This window comes from Podarcis cretensis (assembly GCF_951804945.1).
Source record: "Podarcis cretensis genome assembly, chromosome: 2".
Classification (NCBI taxonomy): domain Eukaryota; kingdom Metazoa; phylum Chordata; class Lepidosauria; order Squamata; family Lacertidae; genus Podarcis; species Podarcis cretensis.
In genome coordinates this window covers 84,121,009-84,142,892 of record NC_137171.1, presented here as the reverse complement: position 1 = coordinate 84,142,892, position 21,884 = coordinate 84,121,009, and the positions used below count along the sequence as shown (strand labels likewise).

The window sequence follows — 21,884 nt, the reverse complement described above, 5'->3', positions numbered from 1 at the left end:
CCTTTCTTTGTGCCAAAAGCTCAATTTTCCAGATGTCCAAAATCCCAGGTTTTTTTTACTATCCAACAGTGAATCAGAATGAAGTTAATGTAAAGTCTACTGCATCCCGAAAAGTTTGAGACAACTATTATGATGGCAGGCCAGTCAAAACATGAATGAACTAAACTATTAGGGGTTTGCTTTATTCTTATTATTAACAATGAGGTTTGGTCTATCGACTTAGGGGCTGGAATGGTGGCTGGCTGTTTATTTATTTGTTTTCATATACCGTATTTTTCGCCCCATAGGGCGCACCTAGTTTTTTTTTGGGGGGGGGAATAAAGAAAAAAAATTATTTCCCCCCCAGGCGCGGGGCTGGGTCGGGGGAAGCCCGAGCTTCCCCCGACCCCAGAACATGCTGCTATCCTCAGGGATGCAGGCAGCTCTCCGCAAGCCGTGGGAGCCCAGTGCGACGTCGCGCCGGGCTCCCACGGCTTGTGGAGAGCTGCGCGAAGCCCGAAGCCTGGGGCGTGCTGAGCTCAGCACGTCCCAGGCTTCTGGATGCAGGCAGCTCTCCGCAAGCTGTGGAAGCCCGGCGGGAACTCCCGCGGGCTCCCAAGGCTTGCGGATAGCTTCATGAAGCCTGGAGAGCGAGAAGCTGGTGCGTCAGTGCGCACCGACCCCTCTTGCTCTCCAGGCTTCAGCGAAAGCCTGCATTTGCCCCATAGGACGCACACACATTTTCCCTTCATTTTTGGAGGGGAAAAAGTGCGTCCTATAGGGCGAAAAATATGGTAGATGTTGCAAGCCAGCTTCTCTTTGGTGTTGGAAAGCAATACTGAATGTGGTCTTTGAGCTGCTCTTCAGGTTTCTTTCATTTTTATTTTCATGCACACTTTCATTTTCACCAAGCCTTCTGAACAAACTAAGTGGAGCTGCTTTTTGGTGTCTGTGACTAACAGGGTGTGTGTTTTAAATCCAGTCTCGGGTCTGCTCCAGTGTCCTGGCCTCCTTCCACCCTGGGCTGAAAACTGTATGTGTATTGGGGTGAGCCAAGTCTCTCCCTCCCACATGTATCATAGTCCTATACTTTGAAAGCCTACAGTGCAAAATGGAAGTATGTTGGAGTTAGGATGGAAGACAGGGCAAGAGAAAAGTATTGGGATGGATATTTGTTAATGAATTAAAATTAGAACTAAAACTGGACAGACCTTGGGTATCCTCTGCCTTGCATTGCTTTCTGATTAAGTAACCTGCCTGGCGAGGCCCAGGGGCCCACCATTCCACTTAAATAATAAGCACACGGACACAAATATTTTGAGTTAATGGGCTATATGGAATGCGGGTGGCACTGTGGGTTAAACCACAGAGCCTAGGACTTGCCGATCAGAAGGTCGGCGGTTAAGATCCCTGCGACGGGGTGAGCTCCCGTTGCTCAGTCCCAGCTCCTGCCAACCTACCAGTTTCAAAAGCACGTCAAAGTGTAAGTAGATAAATAGGTACCACTCCGGCGGGAAGGTAAACAGTGTTTCTGTGTGCTGCTCTGGTTCGCCAGAAGCAGCTTAGTCATGGTGGCCACATGACCCGGAAGCTGTACGCCGGCTCCCTCAGCCAGTAAAGCAAGATGAACGTCGCAACCCCATAGTCACGCACGACTGGACCTAATGGTCAGGGGTCCCTTTACCTAATGGGATAAATAAGGCCACAACTTTATTGGTTACAGATGTGAGCAGTTTGGATTAGGCATTTGGTGAAACTGATTATATCCTGACTCCTGCATGCCCGCAGGAAGTCTCTTAAGAGTCAACCATCGATAGGGGGAGCCATATGATATACATAAATTAAGAGCACCCCCAGAGTCCCCAATGGGGTTGTGGCATGGCCCTAGCCCAGGCCCAGGCTTCAGACAGGATCCACTCCCCCAGATCCCTTTAACAGGATACCCTTAACAAGGAGGGGCAGGTGGAGGCAACAACCTCCCCTTCCATGAACCAGGCTTACTCAATGCCTAACCACCCACAGTGGCCACGCCCACTGGCTAATCTGATTGGTCAGCCGGGGGCGTGATGTCACTTGGAGTTTCGATGATGCAGGCAGAATCACTCCTCCCTCTGCTGGGTCACAGGAAGCTCGTGGATGCCCGCCCACAACTCTCCCGCCCCCCCCAGGAAGGGGAGTGTTCTTCCCACCATGTTGCTCAGGATATTTGCCTCCCATCTTTTGACTTAGAAAACTGCTACCCTGTTCAGAGCAAGCTGACAATGCTTTTAGCAGCCAAGTGACTTGAGATATGTCTGTCTACAGGGGCAGGGTTGGAACCTGTATGCAAAGCAGATATTCTCCTACAGAGCAATGGGATTTACTTCAAAGTAAATATTGTTATAGATGGGGGGTGTCCCCCTAAACCCTAGGAATGAATAATGCTAGGATTTTGATTAACTGGGATATGGATTAAAACATAAACTGTAGAGTTGTGCCAGACAGGGAAATCCTGGGTTGGCTTATGCAAGCAAACCAACCAGGCTGAGCTAGAGAAACAATAGAGGGCCATTAACTTCTTCCCCCAGGTGTGAACAGAGACTAGGGATTTGGGAGGTTGCCAGGGTAACAGCTCTGGGGGAAGGCAAGGGGTTTCTGGGAGGAAGAAAGCAGAGGAGCTAGAATCCATCTTTGAGGGAGGTAGACTGAAGGTTGCCTGCACTGCCACCTCTGGAAATGTATAAGCCGTAAGATCTGGACTCCCTTCATGCACACTGAAGGTGTAAATAGGTGAATAAACCATATTTCTTAAAGCATGACAGTCTCTGCCATGCCTTCTACTCTCCAAAGGGACACAGACCCTGTGTGTGTGCCTGGGACCCCATGGGCTCTTGCCACCGCTTGGCAGAGAAAAGGACAGGCACCCAACTTTTGTAACAATATATTTAGGATTGCGCTGTTGAGAACCTGTGAATGTTCCAGTAAAACAACATTAGTCATGAAAGGAGGAAGCTGGCTGCTTGTTATTATAGTCTTTGCAAACATGCCAAGGTGTTGCAGGAGGAGTTGGTTTAGAAGGAAGCCACAGTGTATATTTAGGGTAACGCTTGTATACTACACAGTTAATTAGGGATGGAGATGAAGCAAGTGTTGAACTGTCTATTGTATTCATAATGCATTTCTGAATGTTGCATTGCACTTGTGGCTGTGTGAAGAAATGTTTACTTAATAAATTATTATTTCTATCCTAATTCTCTGCATGGTACGTAATGGTGGCTTATAAACATATATTTTAAATAGGAGCAACAATCATAACTACCAGAGACCTCTATCTTCCTAGTTAACCTTAAAACTCTCTTCAGTCCTCCAGGGATTCTTTTAGGATTGTCCATTCAGCAGAACTTCCAAAAATATAGCTCTTGATCTTTTCCTAGATCTCCCCCTTACTGCTTAACTTATGATTATGGGCAATCACCAAAGCAGTTATTGAGGGATTTCAGTCATTTACTTTTTAACTTCTAAACCCAGACTTTTCCATTTAAAAAACATGTCTGAGTACTTTTTAGACCCCGGGCACTACTGGTTTTATGCTGATTTATTCTGAGGATAATGATGTTTCAGCTGGTGTTTTCATTTTAGGTTATATTTCTAATTTGTACCCTGCCCAGAGAATTTATTGTTAAGGAGCAAGATAAAACTGCTGAATAAATAAATACGTAGCTTTAAGGATAGAACATTTTGGAAATAAAGACTAAGTCAGTATAGTGTGACAGCTAAGGCTGGAGTCATAACTCTCACTGAATTTAGCAAGAATCTGAGTAAAGTTAGGGCAAGTCAGCAAAGTATTAGTTTGGTGATTCTTATTGTGGTCTAACTCAAGCCACTGTTATCTCTGCAATATGAGGGTGATGGCATTAACCTACCTTAAAGCAGACTAGCTCTGTCAAATTACTTGTTTATCCTACCTGTCTTCCACAGTCTTCAAAGGCACTATCCCTAAGACTCCTAGGCAATTCCCCATCTGATCAGAATTACACTTACTAGCTTTAGCAAGGTTGCACCATCACACATATCCAGACCATGCCTTGCTTTAAGGATTATGGAGAAATATTAATATATTTAAATTACCTTAAGACCTATACAAATGCTAAGTGTTTTATATAAACCTTTCAGGGACAGTAAATGTTGATGTCTTTGATTTCAGCTAAAAATGGGTTAAACATACTACGTACTAGCTTTTGATCCGTTGTTTTTTTTTTAATGTAAGGCAGATTTATCGCCCAATCCTATTGTGAGGGCTTTCTCAGTTGCCAGGCCTAGATTATGGAACATATTTTCCCAAGGTTAGCTCTCTCCTGCTCCGTATCTCACTGTTTACTAAAAACCTTTGAATTTCAGCAGGCTTTGTTGTGTGTGGCAGAGAATTCGCTTTTTAGGGAAGTTTTTAATGTTTGATGTTTTATTCTGTTTAATATTCTGTTGGGAGCCCCCCAGAGTGGCTGGGGAAACCCACCCAGATGGGCGGGGTATAAATATAATAATAATAATAATAATAATAATAATAATAATAATAATAATATTTTCTATGCTTGGTTTTAACTGTTGAGCCAGTATCCTTGGTTTTAAACTGTTATTTTTATGAAATTGTAACTTTAAACATTGTAAGCCACCCTAGGCATTGCTTTTGCATCAGTTAAATAAAAGTTTACCTGGAAGTCTTCATTAAGTGAATCTATAAGGAAAGAATTATGGGACGAGGCTGCTTGTTCCAGTAACAGGCAGGAAAAAAGTTGACCAGATGGTTCAATGTGGAAAATTCAGCCAATTCTATTCAACCTACTTGCTCTTGTTTCCTGGTTTATAATTCCTAGCTTTCAAAATTTGCTTGCCTAACCTTCTTATTTCCTGATGCTTTATTTCCTTACAGAAGCTGCACTGTCAGCATTCTAATGCTAACAACTTCATCCTGAACAACTGAAATGTTCACAAACCTTCCATGACATTGCTGCAGTTTAGCCAATGGGTGGAGTAGTGGTGAGGGAGATAACTCATGACTGACACACTTTGAAAAGCTTTTCATTATGCAGATAAGTGCATGCAACTCAATTTATTTGTTGGCATGCCCTAACGCAGCACATGCAGCCACCACTTGAAAGTACAAAGAAAGGACTGAAATATGCAACGAGGCAAAACTATTAACCATTTAGCTTTGTAAATATAGTAGAATAATTCGTAGCAAGTGTGTGGTGTCAACAGGGCTGAGCCTTTTAAACTTCCTGCTGCATCTGTCTCTCAAGTTTGGGCATGTTTGAATCAGATCTCCCTTTCAAAGATAGGTTGGCACATTGCACTTTCTCCAGTCGTGTAGTTTTGCCCTTAACAGTGCATCTCTGTGGGAGGAAAGGAGTGTACTTTTCATACTGACCCGCTTTTAACACCTTCTGAAATGCAGCTTGGAGAAATCCCTGGTTTCGTGAGCATTGCTCCCACTTGGTTCCAGAACCTCTGCTCCAGCCTTATTCAAAACCACGGAACTTTTAAGACAAGCAGAGGTTAGAAACACACCAAAAGACCTCAGCTTCAGGGCATATTTCCCCCTGGCACTAATAAATAAGACGGCGACCCCCACTCGCCCCATTTTGAGACGAGGCAGAAGGGCTCTGGGAAGCTCCAGGCGCGACTTCCGTGTTCGCGGGAACCGCCCCCTTTTCCAGAAACCCAACTCCAACACGGAGGGATATTACCGTTACCCCCACGAGGAACTCTTCCCGAGAGGGGAAAACCTTTTCGGTTGACCGAACCGACGCAATGCTGAGGCCAAAAGAGAGCGGAATACAGGCCCCAACAACAGCGGCTGTGGGGGGGGGGAGCGCTCCCCGTCACGTCACGTCTGAACGCTCTAACCTCGAGTGCCCGCGCTGGCCCGGGGCCCCGACTCGCGGTTAGCGAGCTTAAGAGGCGTGAGGCGAAGAAGCGAGCGTTTCTGCTCGTGGCCGCCGTCGCGGCTGTTTCAAAACTGAGGCGGGTGCTGCGCGCCAGGAGCCGAGCCAAGGGGGCGGGGCCTCGTGTGTGAACTGAGGGAGCCGCGGCGGCGGCGGGCGAAGTTGGCAGATTTATTTTCATTTCCCCCCTTCTCTCTCTATTTTTGCGGCCGCCCTGTCAGGAGTCCCCCTCACCCCCGGCTCCGCGCGGCTGCCTGACAGGGGGCTTGAAGCCGCTCCTGCTGCCTCCTCGCTTTCCCATTAGCAGCTCCCGCCTACCAGCCCACCGGGCCGGGGCCTGACCGACCGACTGACAGACCCGCTTCTCCTTTCTTTCCGGGCTGGTGGGGAAGCGGCGGCGCCCCTCGCGCGGCCCCGCGCCTCACTTGCCAGGTCGGTCTGCCGGCAGCTCCCGCCTCCCCACCTCGGAGCTTCCCATGCAGGGCGCTGACGAAGAGGAGCCGCCAAGCGCCAGGTAAGGGACGTGCGCCGCCTGCCAGAAGCAACAGGCTGTGCGGGGACGGGGAGACGGTTCCTTCGCAGAAGTTTATTGGAACCGAGAGAGAGAGCAGAGCTTTGGGCTTCGGGAGTGGGGCGGGGACGCCGCCTGTCAAGTGGAAACAAAAAAAATAAAAAATAAATCAGGGTTTTTTGTCGTCGTTGTTTTTGCTCTGCTTGAGCTGAGGGAACTTCGCTGGCACTGCAAAGACCAAAACAAAAGCAGCAACCCGCCCAGAGCGTTTCCAGAAGCGGCACCCCCCCCCACCCGAGGCGACGTCGTGTTCTCGGAAACCCCCAATCATGTGCCGAGGACGGAAGGTTTAAAAGATTCACACTGGCAAGGGGAGCTCCTCCCCCCCCCCCAACTCTCTAGCTTTTTTATTGTGAATGCAGAAAACGCCCATTATGGGCTGAAGAGAGGGAGGCTATATAGTATTTGGCGATCGCCAAACGGTTTGGCTAAGTGACAGAGCTGGGCATCTTCCTGCTTGGAGGGGGGTGGGCACCTCCATCAGGAACTGCTCCGAGTGCCGGCAAATTCCTGACGAGTTATCCCCATTAGTCACCAGCTGTAGGATGATAAGAAGCGTCCTTTCCCCCCTTTTCTGATAAAAGTAGGCTGTTGTCCACAAAGGCTCTCGGTAAATCAGATGAGTTTATTTTTAACAGGCGCTACTGCAGGTTTGCCTAGTTTATCCTCTCCTTTGTTCCTTGATGAGTTATAAAACTGTAGAGTTGGAAGGGACCCCTGAGGGTCATCTAGTCTAACCCTCTGCAACGCAGGAATCTCAACTGTCACACATGAGAGATGGCCATCCAGCCTCTGCTTGAAAATCTCCAAGGAGAGTCCACCACCTCTTGCTCTTTTACTATTTTGCACTGGCTAAGCATGTCAGATAAAAAAAAAGAACTTAAGTACAGTAATGGCATGGCTGAATGCTTAGTACAGGAATGGGGGGGGGATAGGGGCTGGTTGACATGAAGAATGTCTTCATGTGATCCAGTTCCATGATCATTATGACAGCATGAATATGACAGACCGAGAGACATGTTGACATGTTGATAGGCTACATTGTGGTATAGGTGTAGAGCTTCATGTCAACAGTTGTGGTTCCCAGAACAAGTAACAAGGCTTCAGATTTGCATAGACTTGGTCATGCAACATCACAGCTGCGGAATGCATAGTGTGAAGTAGCCGTTAGAGCAGAGATGGGGAGTCTGTTGGACTGCAACTCCCATCATCCATGACCTTTGGCCATAATGGCTAGGACTGATGGGAATTGAAGTCTAACAGCAGCCGAAGGGCCAGAGGTTCCCCATCCCTGAATTAGAGGCAGCCTTAAAGTAATATATCTTTTATGTTAGTGGTTTTTAAAATTAAATGGTATAAAAGTTCAGCTCTACAATTCTATGATTCTATGACGTTCTCTTTAAAAAAATAAGACCCAAATTGGCTTGCTATCTGACTTTCAAAAGAACTTGTTTAATTAAGCATTTTTCTTAACCTGCCTTAGAAATATTTGAAAAATATTTGAAAAGTGACAGTACATTTCACACTTCCTAAAGACTCAATTGATTTATGGTACCTTGTCTTATATCGGAAGAATAGAAATTGGACCTTCAGATGGTGAAATCAAGCAGACTGTTCCTGCAAGTTAGTTTGTATTGGCATGCACTTTCACTTGAGAGCAGATTGAAAGTTTACATCGATACTTAAATGATACAGCTCTGTCATCTTTTTAAGATGACACAAGCTGTAGTGACTTATGGTAGGTGTGGCAGACATATACTTGCAATATTTTGTTGATGAGCATCTTATTATCTAATAAAGTGGATCTGTAGTGACATGTCTTGGTTCAAGACTTCTGAACTGAACTGCCATGTCTTGAATACTGAAATAATATGTTTCAATATTCCTATCTGTTGTTGCTAATATATGCAAATATTAAAGGGAGGATCTAAATGTTGAGTGCAGTGAGACTCTGGGACAGCACATACACTAAAATAGTTGAACTTCTACTATATCCGGACCTCCCCTGTTTTAATCAGGACTGCAAATTTTAAGCCCTCAACAGCCATAATCACTAGAAAAATAACCTCCCCTTCAACATTCACCTTAGAAAAAAGCTCCTATTGGTGCCATTGAAAATCACCCCAGTGCTTAGTATTAATCTTGCTGAGAAACACTGATGATTCTGCACACTCCACATTTAATTTAATGTGTAGTTAGGCCCAGAGAAACAAAGTACTAACATGCTCAAGTACATGCTGAGAAATGCAGAAATGCAAAACATGTTTTTAAGAAAACCTAAAGAGGGGAAGAAAATAGCCCAGTGAGGACTGAACATGCTTAGTGATCTTCAGGAGCCCTTTAAATCTTACAGTATCCTGGTGTAGGAAGTGGTTCCTTGGCTGCCTGGCACCCTGAACATGGGTGTTTCTGTTGAGGTGAGGAGGATATATTGAAACAATTTGTTGCAGGATTCACTTGGGAGAACATAGTAGGAGCTTCATAATGGTGACCTGAAGTGTCTAGCTGCTTCTTTTATTATAGCTTAGAAACCAGTATGCCTAGAAGAAATGCATGCCAGGTAAAAAACAAAACAAAACACCTAAAAGGTTTTATGACACCTTCAAGAATAGCAGGTTTATGGTAGCATAAGGTTTAATGGAACAGAGCCAGCCTCAGATGCCTAAAGTGTTCCACTCACCAGTTCCAGGCATCACCAGTTACTGTTGTTGTGAATACCAGCTGACTTTATCCGTAAGACTGGCAGACGGGGCATTGCTTGTAATCCTTATGAGGATTTGTTGTGATGAGGGGACTTGAAGAAGACCTCTGTAGTGGGGCCTCAATTCTTGAACCGTCTCACTCTGGAGTTCCATCTTTTCCATTTGCTGTAGGGATTCTAAAAACATCAACTAAAGATGTTTCTGTTTACCCAGGCTTTTCCCATCTTACATGGTAATTACTGTGTTTTTAATTACTGTTACCTTATGAATATTTTAATTTTGTAATTGTAATGCTGTTATCATGTTGCTAATCCTTTGTTTGTGTATTGCCCTGGGCTCTGGTCAAAGAAGGGTGATTCATAAATACAATAAATAATAATAATAATAATAATAAGAATGGTGAACACAGTCTTATATACTTCTTCAGGTTTGCACAGAAATGTCACACAGGTGATGCCTATTGCATTTCCTGTCTTTTGGCAGCACTTCTATGGTTAGCACTTTGCGTAAATGATTGAAGTGGATTCTAGTCCAGAAAAGCTTATGCCACAGTAAGGGAGAAATCCAAAACCAAGATCTGCCCGGATGAGTGGAATTTGGAATAGGTGGATCTCTGGTTGTCGCTCATCAGCTGCGCACCTCAACTCCACCATCGTGGCTCACCTGAAGCTGACTGAGCCAAGGCCAGGATAGGTCCTGAAGAAGTGGTGTTCTGGGGCCTTGGCAGGGTTGGTACAGGGTATAGGAGCACTTACCCCTATTCCAAACTCAATTCAGCTTGGCCATGTAACCTAGCAACCTAGCAGAATTTACACTGGCAGAAAGGGTGGTGTAAGTCCAACTCTGTATAAACGCTTGTTTTCCCTCTGCCAGGCTTAGATCATTTTAAAATAATTATTTATTAAATTGATATCCTGCCATTATTCACAAAGTATCCCAGCTGCTAAATTGGGATAAGTTGCACTAATATAATTTACCCCAGGGTAATTTACACTGGCTTCTTATAGTCTGGATTGCTTTGTTCATCTGTTAGTTTTTAATGTGCTATAATACATCACCAGATTTTATATAAAAGTAGAGGATTTAATAGTACTCTGGCACCACCTGGTCGCTTCCAAAAGTCCTAGGTTTAGGTGCAGTCCTGGCAAGAGGGTTGATGTCTTGACTATCTAAACTGATAGCTGATGTCTTGCTTCAACTTTATTCTTCTTTTGAATGCATTTGTACAATTGTGCAATTGAGCTATGAATACCCAGTAAGCTTCCAGTGCAAAGTCTCATTACCCTATTCTGCAAGCATTTATCTATATTATATCATCACAGATAGTCCTTTGACTCTTTGAGAGTATATAGTTTTGGAAGTTTCAACACTCTCCATGTTGGATTAGGGCCAATAGGGAGATAATTACTTAGAAAAGAAGGGCAATTTTCCTGAGAGAAATGTGACTTTTTTGTGGTTGGAGTTTTGAAACAGCTTCCAATTAGTATAGTTTATGTATCTGTCACTCCCATGAGGGGTTTTAAACATTATTACATTTGTCTTTTAGGGCAGAGGCCTGGCTCACACAACATATTAAACCTAAAACAAATCTTGTATTTTTGATCATTTTGATACATGGCCTGATAGCTTCTGGATTGTATTATTGTAATGTACTCTACATGGTGTATTCAGCCTTTGAAGTGTATTCAGAAACTTAAGTTGATCTAGAATAGAGTAACTAGGTTGTCAACTGCAGTTGGCTACATGGCAGAAAGCACATCTCACCTGTGCTCCCACCCACTGTTTAGGCAGAACTCAATGTACTGGTTTGGACTTGAAAGTCCTAAACGTTTTGAGATCAAGAAGATATCTTGATCAAACTTTGGCACATGCAGCCACTATTCTCTGCCTTGCATTTTATTATTTTGTACATCATTTTTAACAGGATCTGAGCATGTAACATGTAGTTTGAATGTCTAGGCTTCTGTAAAGTGCTTGTTTAAATATATTGGTGTTGGGAAAAGACCACTAAGTTGGTCAGAACACTTGATTAGTAAGTTGTTATCTTTGGGAAAACTTCTTGAGGATGGTTTTGTTTTTAGGTTGATTTTGTTGCAAGAAGCAGACCTAAAATATCAGTCCTGCAAATCTAAAAGTATTTAGCTAACATACAGTGATGTAGAATTGGGGACCTGTATATCATTTATTGACTTTTAAGGGTTTAAAGCAATGGGATATCCATACTTGGTATGTCTTCCCTTTTTTGTTTAGATACTGCTGCATCCAGCTGGTATGATGAATTTTGTTTTAAGTATGAGGGATACTGTGCATTACCTTTATTTATGTGGAAAATAATTGGGCAGAAATCCTTAGGATGCAGTTCTATATCTGCTTACCATTGAATAAGCACCATTGAACCCAATGACTTTTTCTGAGTAGACATGTATGTGATTGCACTGTAAAATTTTAGTTCCAGCTATTGAAGTTTTTAATAATATTCCCTACAATTGTGTTACATTAAAGAGGAGACCACATAGGTACTTCAGAAAGGGGGGGGGGGGAATGAAATAGAATCCCCTTCCTCCCCACAAAAAAGTGTACTGTATATCCCTCTGTCCGCAATAGCAAAAGTTTCCATTTAAAATATCAATTTTCAGTGCTGTATTCCTAAAGTACAATTGACAATCAAGAACTCTCCTTGCAGATTCTTAGCCTGCTAGGTTTAACTACACATAAGTCACCCAACCGCCAGGACATTTATCACATGCTTGTGTGTTCAGATGTGTGTTTGCATACATACATAAGGAGGAAAGCCAGAGTCTGAGGATGTATTTGGTGGTGTTACTGCAGATGATGTTGGTGTGCTGACTAATCTATACCTGCTGGGACATGTTCATTAAATTATTTTTGCAAGTGGCTTCAAAGCAGATGCCATATATTACTTGGGTGTAGCCCATCATTTGATTCTGTGGTTGTATTTTTCCCTTCTGTTTTCCAGAATAATATAAACAAAAGAACTAGTCAAGCAATGAGATGTATATGTGCTTTATTTGGAACTAGAGTAAGTTTCATGTACAAAGTGAGTAAAATACAAACATACTTAGTTACATCAATTGCTGATGGATTGTGCATTGGATTTCCACTTGCATAATTGGAATTCACCTCCATCTCCCCCCCACCCTACCACATAGCTTCCTGCATGTCACCCATATCTGCTCTCACCAACACTCCTGCCCTATCTTCTTGCATGTATTTCCCTGTATGCTTAGCCCCCCCCCCCCGATCCTCCCTACATGGCATGAGGAATGCCTGCAGGGTCTTTTACTCATGTTCACTTTAATGGACGCAGAACCCTCTGTGTTATCAGAGGCCCTGATAAAGGAGGGTCCCCAAACACAGAGAGGAAAACTTTCCTTGTTTATGAACCTTCTGTAGAACCTTCTGGGCTACTTACACGGGTAGTGGCTTTGGAAGAACAGACGTTTTAACAAAAGGGAATGTGTGCATAAGGGCCAAGCAGGTCAGGAAACAGCTGGTTCAGTGCTAATGATGGAATCTGTTAGTATCAATGGAATACTTGCATGAAAAATAGCTGTGCCTTAACATTTTGTGGAAAATACAGTTAATGGCTTTCCTCATAATCTTTTCTAGATGCATAGTGTTTAATTCACTAGCAGAAGACACTGGGCTGTAGTGTTTAGGGTTGCCACTTGACAATGTCAACCCCTCTGCAGGTTTTCGGCTCTGTGTCTTGTTTCTCTTCTTCTTTCACTATTTCTGTTGTGGGCGTCCTAGGGTGTTGTTTATTTTTGTATTCAGTTTATAGCATTCCTTATTAATTTATATTGCTTTCTACAATATTTTGGCTTCATTTTTTTCTGATAGCACACAACTGTATCTTTCCATTCTTGACATCACTGCCTTTTGCTAATATACTTGCTTGCCTTGTAGTTGTGTTCTCATGGATGTCTTTTTAAAAATGAAATTTATACAAAACTGAAATTTCTTATGACATCATAGTTCCACTTCTGTCTCTTTTAACCTTTTATTTTTGTGGGGGAGTTGTGTAAAGAAATCCCCATTTGTTTGGAAGTTTAATTCTGATGTTTCTTTTCATCCTTTTCTTTTCCTTTTCACTTCTCACTCTTGCATATCTTTGAGCTTTGGGGGTATTACTTGAAAATAAAAGACAGACTGGTTGATTATCACCCACTGTCTGCACTTCATTATTGCAGTGCCCTTTTATATAGGCTTATCATTTCTTATCTTCAGCTGCTTTCCTTTCTTAAATTTTGCTGCTCACATTGGTTTTTATTAGGTCTAATTTTTATCCAGGTGTCTCCTCTTTTTTCCTGAATTGGGCTTAGTTTCCATGTAGACATCAATTTTGCTAGCTTATTTATCTTTATTATAATCATTCTTCTTATTTATCTGGTCACTTTATATTCCCTGTCTCTTTTTGCCTTATAGTATGCTTTACTTCTTATTTTTTCCTTGTGGTATTCCTTATCTTTGGAGTGCATCATCTCCTGATACTAGAACATAATCCTCAGTTTTGATTTTCCAGTAGGGTTTAAAGGTATGTTTTTGTTTTTAAATATAACTTGTTAGATAAGGTTCTTTCATGTACCTTTGCCTTTACTATTATTACTGTATTAAAGTATATGCATTTGATTATAGGTCAGGGGATAGGCCTGTCTCTATTTTCATTTGTTATGCTATTTCGTTTTATTCTGAAAGCACTTAAGAAAGTATTATTCCAGGAAAAGCAAAGGAGCAGAGTCAATAAAGAAGTGGCAACCTTTCTTTGCTGATCCACCTATTGGCAAATTCTGTCTTTGATTGTGACTCTCTTGAAAGAAACTTCTAGTTTGCATTGTAACTTGTGTGTCTCTTGGTGGGCTGTGGAAATTGCCTGGGCTGAGTTCAGGCTTTATTCATAACCAACAAGCCACCTTTGTATTGGAGCCCTCATTCATTGTAGTTTGGCAGTAATTGTGGTCGGTAATATTTTATGGTAGCTTCTAAATCTACTTGCAATTTTATTTGAAAGACCTTGTAATGAGGGTGAATATTGCTGGCACATTTACAGTGCTAAAACTTAATGGTAGAAATTGAATATTATATTATAGTAATGAGCTAGCTCTGAATGCTGCTTTTCAAGCACTTCTGCTTTGCATAGCCTGTGGGCATAATCCTACTGACACCAACTGTCTTGGCACACACTCAGAGATAAAAACAAAAGGCAAATTGTGTTAGCTGTTTTGAGGAGGGGATAGTTGACAAAACAAGGCCTAACATTCAGTTGACTTATTTATCATACAACTAAAACTCTGCTTGTTTCTCATTTCCTTTATCTTCACCTCAATCATTCATGACAAATATACCTTACCCCAACTTTTTGCATAGTAGAAAAATCAGATTCCTCTGTTGGGGGCTTACAATTGCAACAAACATTAATGGATATCAGATTTGTTGTTTTGCATCTTTTGCATTGTTCTTTGCTCCTTGTTGCTGCCAGAGTTGCTGCCAGAGTTCAGAAGCTTAATTAAGAATATGGGGGAGGATAGAACAGTATCACAGTAGCATTGACAGTAATGTCACTGCAATGCTGTGTGTGTGTGTTTCTTTGAAGTGGCTTGAAAATGAAGTATGCAGAAGTAAGTGTCCACCAGCTTCAGGACCCCACCCCCACTGTAGTTGACTCTGATGCTTGCCAGACTGCTAGCAAATGGAGAAGAAAGAAAGTGTATCTGAACAGGGGTGCTCTTAGTTCTACCTTATTTGTGGCAATCCATGGCATACCTTCTAACTGCTACTGATAGCGAAAGCAATCTTGTTCACTTGCACCGAGGAGACAATAGTAAAAATTTCATAGATATGTGGAAGTGTACATGTGTAAATTGTTTTCTTTAATTGCTCAATCCAGGCTTGTATTTTCTTTAAGGGCAATGAACACTAGTAGACCTGCCATTCTTATAAACAGCCCTACAGTGATAAGCCAGTGTGCCCAAAGAGAGACGGAAGAAAACACAGCATGGTAAGGCAACTTTTTTTCTTGGATTGTTGCATTTCTCATGAGAGAAAGAATACACATGAGGCAAACGGATACTGTAGTTTTGAAATAAGGAGGACAAAGGAAGAACGTGATATGCAGCCTTCATTTTGAATGGAAAGAATACAATATTTACATTTGTGCCTTCAGTTTAGTAACCCTAGGCTAGTGAGGCATCTAATCATAGCCTGCATTTTTATTAAGGCTTGATCAGGGCCTGTATTTTAAAATGAGCTTAAAGATTTTCAAATGTTCATGCCAGGCAGAAGACCAGCTGCCTAAGAACCTTGGCAAGATGTTTATTCTCCTGGACAAGGGGGCCCCCTGATTTATAGCAGAAAACAATTCTCAAAGTCAAAGGGAATTACAGGCTGACAGCCAAGGTTACACTGACCCTATATATTACAGAAGATAAAAAAAAGAGATAAACATAATTAAGAGTGGGTAAATAGTAAAATAAAACCATGTGCCTCCCATTAAACTTGAGCCATATTTTCCTAAGGTTGAAAGGTCAAGAGCAGTGAAAAAGGCAACTGGCTTGGCTGGAGAAGAGGTTTTCTTTCTATCTTATTTTGAGGCTGTAAAATGTTCCTTCCTTTTTTACTTTGAAAAGGTTTATTCTTCTAAAAGGCTATCTATGTTATGTATTAAATATATTGGCTTAAATGTAATTATGCAAAGGAATTAGAAGCTAAGAAATGTTAAATCCTTATGCTAGATTCTTATTTCATATAGTTGGAAGAGATCACAGGGGCCATCAGCCACCAGCCCAGCCCCCCTGCCAAGCAGGAAACATCATTAGAGCACACATATGGTTGTCAGGCCTTTGTTTAAAAGACCTTCAAGAGAAGGAGATCTTTCAGTGATGATGTGAACTCAAGATCCTTGACATCTGTTTAAGATAAAAAATTAAGATTAAACCATTTGTTTTGGAGGGCAATAGGGCGAGGTGAGCTGGTAATTAAGGTTCCTTGTTGAGACACATGTAAGATATATTACTACTTATTTGTCATTTATAGATAGAAGAATATATATCTTTTTGATTCCCATAAAAGGGCAAGAGGAAATGGGTGTATCTTTTGTGATTGGTTCTAGCAAACAGCCAATAGGAATTTCAACCAGGCTGATTGGACAGAGGCAGCCACAGGAGGAGCAAGGGGGCTGGATTAAGGAAATATAAGTGCTGGCCAGAATGGCAGGAGGCCAGGCCAGAGCTTGGTAACCATATACCACTGTGCCTCATATTTATTTGTCATAGAAGTCCCCACCCCCCTTGCTAGTTTTCTGTTAGCATAATATAAGCCTGGTGCATGCAATCATTTATTCCTCTTTAAGCTGTATTCCAAGAGGACTTTTGTCTGTGTAGCAACTTTATACAAGGTCAGTCACTCCCTGACGTGAGCCTTCTGAGCATGTTATACAGGCATTCTACTCATTTGATAGATGATAGATACCGTATTTTTCGCTCTATAACACTCATCTGACCATAACACGCACGTAGTTTTTAGAGGAGGAAAACAAGAAAAAAATATTCTGAACGAAACAGTGGGTGCATGATTTTTATGGTTCATGCTGTGGCCACAGACATGTGATCTGATGGTGAGTTTGGGGTAGCCCAATGCAAAAATCCTGAGGATCCATGTGGATCCGTGCTTTGTAACCACGTTTTAAGTGGGGAGGGAAGGAAAAGCACTCAAGGGACAAGGAGCACGCGTGGAGAAGGAGCTTTTCGGCGAGCTGAGTGGGGAGGAGGGAGGGAAAGAGCACTGTTGCTTTAAAGGTATACTTAAGGTACTTGCCCTGTGCCTGGGTTTTTTTCCATTTAACAGTTTGCAGCCTTTTCCTTCCGCTCCTTGTTTTGAGGCAGAATAGATTTGAGCAAGTGAGGAGGACTTGGATTGCAGGGGATTCGCCATTAGCTGTGTAAAAACGCTCCTCCTTGTAGCCTGAGTGATAAGCAGCCACCAGCAGCAATAGTAAAAGGTAAAGGTACCCCTGCCCGTACGGGCCAGTCTTGACAGACTCTGGGGTTGTGCGCCCATCTCACTTAAGAGGCCAGGGGCCAGCGCTGTCCGGAGACACTTCCGGGTCACGTGGCCAGCGTGACATCGCTGCTCTGGCGAGCCAGAGCCGCACACGGAAACGCCGTTTACCTTCCCGCTGGTAAGCGGTCCCTATTTATCTACTTGCACCCGGAGGTGCTTTCGAACTGCTAGGTTGGCAGGCGCTGGGACCGAGCAGCGGGAGCGCACCCCGCCGCAGGGATTCGAACCGCCGACCTTTCGATCGGCAAGCCCTAGGCGCTGAGGCTTTAACCCACAGCGCCACTTGCGTCCCCCATAGCAGCAATAGAGTGGAGCACAAAAAAGCGGTAGGGGCACTAGGACCCAGACAATGCTCGAATCTATCCTGCCTGAAAACAAGCTGCTCCCTCCCAGCGGATCAGCTGAGACGCGGGGATTTGCGAAGTTTTCCCCTCTCCCTCATCCCCAGCCTTTTTTTTTTAACTTCCTGGTTTTCACTGCGTGGCTCAGAGCTCGAGGTTGGTTTTATTTTGCTGCTGGTTGCTTAAATTTTATCTTTCCTGCCGTCCCTCTGCAGCCTCATTGCTCTGTTTAGAGAGCGCACGGACCTTTGCTAGCGTCTGTCCCTCCTCCCGTGTAAGCGGCTGCTTTGCTGCCATGGCTCTCCTTCCCTCCCTCCTCCCCGGCTCCAGGTCGCTTTAAAGCAAGCAAAGCGAGAGCCCCGTAGAGTGTGTAAGCGGCTCCCGCTTTGCTTGACTGACGGCAGCCATGGCTCCGATCCGTGCATTCGCTCCTTAACACGCACAGGCATTTTCCCTTACTTTCTAGGAGCAAAAAAGTGCGTGTTTTGGAGCGAAAACTACGGTAGATAGATAGATAGATAGATAGATAGATAGATAGATAGATTCATACCAGGAAATGCTGGGGGAGAGCTGGATAGTCCTCATGGCTTGTGGTGAGACCCTCCCCAGAGCCCAAAGAGAATGTCAGTGAGGGCAGAGGAAGTCCCAAAGAGATTGGAGGCTTTGTTTAGGCTGCTCAGCCTCCCTGCCTAACACCTGGTGCATGGGGTATCACAGCAGCAGCAGCAGCCTCTTTTCTGCACATCCTCAAGCTTCCAGCTGGTCCCAGAGTTTCAACTCTCGATATTTTGATTTGAATTAGAGAGAGAGGGGGACGGGAAAATAGGTATTTAGAGGCTTTTTGGTGGGTGCCTCCTACTTTATGTGATTTTACTTATCTGTGTGAGGGCCTGGAACGTAACCCCTGCATAAGTGGGGGGATCCCAATCTTAATGGAGCATAGAACACATGTAGAGCCCCTCTTCAGTATTGGGAAATAAGTTTTCTTGGACAAACTGCAGAAGTCTGTACAAATTGGAATGACTTGAGTGATATTCAAGCTTTCAGTGACTGCCAGGTATGTTATTCATGTCATCACTGATTTTCTTTTTATCATGTATTAGAGCAAGGTAGGATTAGGAGTGCAGCTGTAGCAAGGGTCAAATCCTAATAGGGCAGAAGGGTGACTAAAGCTGTACCTTTTTAATTCCCCTCTACTTCATTTGAAGCAGTGCTAGACAGGGTGATTATCTACTGTATTTGCCCACTACTACTTTTCAGGAAAACTGGAACCCTTCATTCTGTTACTTTTTATGTTTTGAGAACACATTGTGGACCTAGAATTTGGAAGGAGAGAGATTAAATTCTTGCATTCTGTATGTAATAGCTAATTACAGAACTGGTTTAGAGATGAAAAGCTATTTTTAATGTAACCCCCCCATTGGCCTTGAATTTGTATCATTTCTAACTGTATTATCCCACATTTTCTAGTGAGCAAAGGCAGAATTCCAGTCTGTTTAGTTTTTGTCCCATTTACAAGATTATAGTATTCCACGTGGAACTGACTCTGTTTACATGTGCAAGACAGACTCGAGTCATGAACCAGGAGTTTTCTTAGATATTTGTGGAGATGGATCTAAAAGAAAAACTAAGCCATAGTTTTCTCCACTATGCATTATCCAGTACACGTCTAAGATCCATTTCTCAAACACATTAAATGAACACATAACAAGTAATTTTTTGTTCTTTTTAAAAAGTATTTTAAGCAGTTTTTATGGCTTGTTTGTAAATTATGTTGAGAGGTACAGTATGTAAGAGTTGATTTATAAATTAATAAATAACCACAAGTAGAAGTTAAAAAACACAGGTCTCAGTACAGATCTTTGGGGACCCCCACTTAGATTTCTCCTACCAGCATGAACAATGGTCAGTGAAGATGGGAGTTGCAGTCCAGCAATCACTGGAGGACTACAGACATTTAAACTCCTGTTTAACACTTTCATGCTCAAATCAACTTAAGGTTTGTTCGGATGGCCACCAAAACATTAATGGCAGGATTTTTCTTTCTCTGCCACTATCACATTGTCAAGTGATATTGTGTTGTGCTGATTGATTTCATATTTAACTCTCCTCAATTGATGTTGATTTGTGTGTGTGTGATTTCTGAAGCTTATAATGAAGAAGTAATGAGAGAGTAATCTTTTCATGCCTTACGGATGTTACATTAAGTACTGTATAGCGAAGCAGTAATGTTCACCAAATTTAAAATCTTCTGTTCTGGAACACTGTGGAATAAACAAAAAAAATTCCTTCCAGTAGCACCTTAAAGACCAACTGAAGTATCTGAAGAAGTGTGCATGCACACGAAAGCTCATACCAAGAACTAACTTAGTTGGTCTTTAAGGTGCTACTGGAAGGAATTTTTTTTGTTTTGACTATGGCAGACCAACACGGCTACCTATCTGTAACTGTGGAATAAGTTCACATTTAATACCTTGCTGTACATGTTGTGTCCCTAACAACAGTAGATTTAAGTTCTTATAATAGAAACAATTGCATGGGATTTTAAAGCTCTTGGAAGCTGTTGTTGCAAGAAAATGGGCAAAGAGCCTGTTAAGTTGAGGATTCACTTGGAGAACATGAGTCACATAGCGTAACAGTTCTGGTACTGCACGCCCAGAAATGACTGCAAAACATTGTTTTTTAATGGTTAACATGATGGCAGTCCAGAAGGTGATCTCAGTCTCTCATATATGCTCTCAGAAAAATAGGCCTTATGACAAAAGAAAAAGAGGTTCCAGAAGCAAATAAAAATTCACATGAACCTCAGGCTTAAGTGGAAAAATACTCAGAACAGACTAACACGATAAAAACATAATGAGGATAAAGATTCACAGAAAGCAGTTTATTTGACATTAGCTCATTACCTCTGATGTTTGATGCAGTTACCACGATCCAGGTGCATGGAAATAAGTTGTAGTTTTTGATTAATCCCTTGCAGAACTAGCATTTAAAGAATAATTTACATGACATTTTGAGCAGCCCAAAGGGACTGCTTGGTCTACTGCACATTTTTGCCTCAAAAATGCTTTTGTGCATCAGAACCATAGGAGCTAACTCCTAGGGGCTGTGGGGGTTTCAGCCCACACAATAATATATTTGAGGGGGCCGCCTCCCAAAGTTGATGGGCATTCCCATTCAAATGCTGTGTGTGCCCTTGTCATGTGATCAGGTATGCAGGGCGGGGCTTACCTGGGCACCACAATATTTTATTCAAGTTAACACCCCTGATCAGAACATAAGTGTATCTAAAACAGCATGTGCATTCTACAGTGGTTAGCCAGTTGACTATGGGAAGCCCACATATGGGGCGTGAAGGCAACATCCCTTTCCTTTTGCTTCTTAGCAGTGGCTATTCAGTGACTTCTGAACATGGAGGGTACTTGTTAGGGCCAGGTTACCTAAACTATCATCTTGAGACCTTGAGATCTTGGGCTGGCAGAACAGTATGCTAAATGCAACCACTCCATAGATTCATATGATGTTGGCAATATTATTTTTATTATTTCCCACAATGTATTATTTGCACTGTGCATTACAGAATGGGAAACAGTACTGCATAGTACAGGGGTCTGCAACCTTTAAGACGAAAAGAGCCACTTGGACCCGTTTCCCAAGAAAAAAAAACTGGGAGCCGCAAAACTCGTCATTATAAAAATAACTTTTTTGTCACTTTTTATTATTTCTTTGTTTGACCCCTCAGAATTACTCCTCCTCATAGAAATAAACGTTAAATTAACAAGTTACCTTTTTGTGTGGGGAGTGTTCTTCACTCCCCTTTTGAAGGGGAGTGTTCTTCACTCCCCTTTTGAAGGGGAGTGTTCTTCACTCCCCTTCAAAACAGTGACCAGCGTACATGCCCCCTTTCAATGCAGTGACCAGCGTACATGCCCCTTACAATGTAGCGGACGGACAGGAAGGTGACGTCGGGACGGTGCGTGACTAATGCACGCACCGCCCCCATGCGACGTCACAGCCAGTACAGCGCCCACCGCAGTGGAGAGTGTCGGGGTGCACAATGCACCTCCTCCCCTCGTTAGTATCCGCCCTGGAGCCGCGGCAAAGGTGTAAAAGAGCCACATGCAGCTCCGGAGCCACGGGTTGCAGACCCCTGGTATAGTATAAAGCCGTAGCCTGCTATGGGGAAGCTGCTTAACATGTACTTTATGTTCCCTAATTTGAGCAAAGTGCTGCACACAGTATATAAATTTACATGTGTTTGACACTTCAAAAGATCAGTTCCAAAGTTAAT

General features: G+C 42.9%; 1 protein-coding gene and 2 long non-coding RNA genes across 5 annotated transcripts in view; 1 reads left to right on the top strand and 2 right to left on the bottom strand.

Annotated features, from left to right (window-relative positions):
- LOC307209740 overlaps positions 1 to 348 on the bottom strand; it is a 33,961-nt gene extending 33,613 nt beyond the window's left edge. The window contains exon 1 of the long non-coding RNA XR_013835738.1: positions 2 to 348. This is a non-coding gene — a long non-coding RNA (uncharacterized lncRNA). The remainder of the gene's footprint in view (position 1) is intronic.
- Positions 349 to 5,050: 4,702 nt separating this feature from the next.
- Positions 5,051 to 5,996, bottom strand: LOC307209720. The gene is made up of 2 exons (XR_013835716.1): positions 5,863 to 5,996; positions 5,051 to 5,348 (listed from the first exon to the last, which is right to left on the bottom strand). It is a non-coding gene; the product is annotated as an uncharacterized lncRNA (long non-coding RNA).
- A 304-nt stretch (positions 5,997 to 6,300) lies between these two features.
- The window catches only part of ARHGEF3 (Rho guanine nucleotide exchange factor 3), a 110,548-nt gene continuing 94,964 nt past the window's right edge, over positions 6,301 to 21,884 (top strand). Inside the window, exons 1-2 of one of the 3 annotated variants that reach the window (XM_079965051.1) lie at positions 6,301 to 6,414; positions 15,100 to 15,192. In XM_079965051.1, coding sequence (XP_079821177.1) covers positions 6,377 to 6,414; positions 15,100 to 15,192 — 131 coding nt within the window. In that variant the 5' untranslated portion in view covers positions 6,301 to 6,376. Of the gene's footprint in view, positions 6,415 to 15,099; positions 15,193 to 21,884 lie in introns of those variants that run through there. The other 2 variants (XM_079965054.1, XM_079965059.1) reach the window with 2 other exon arrangements.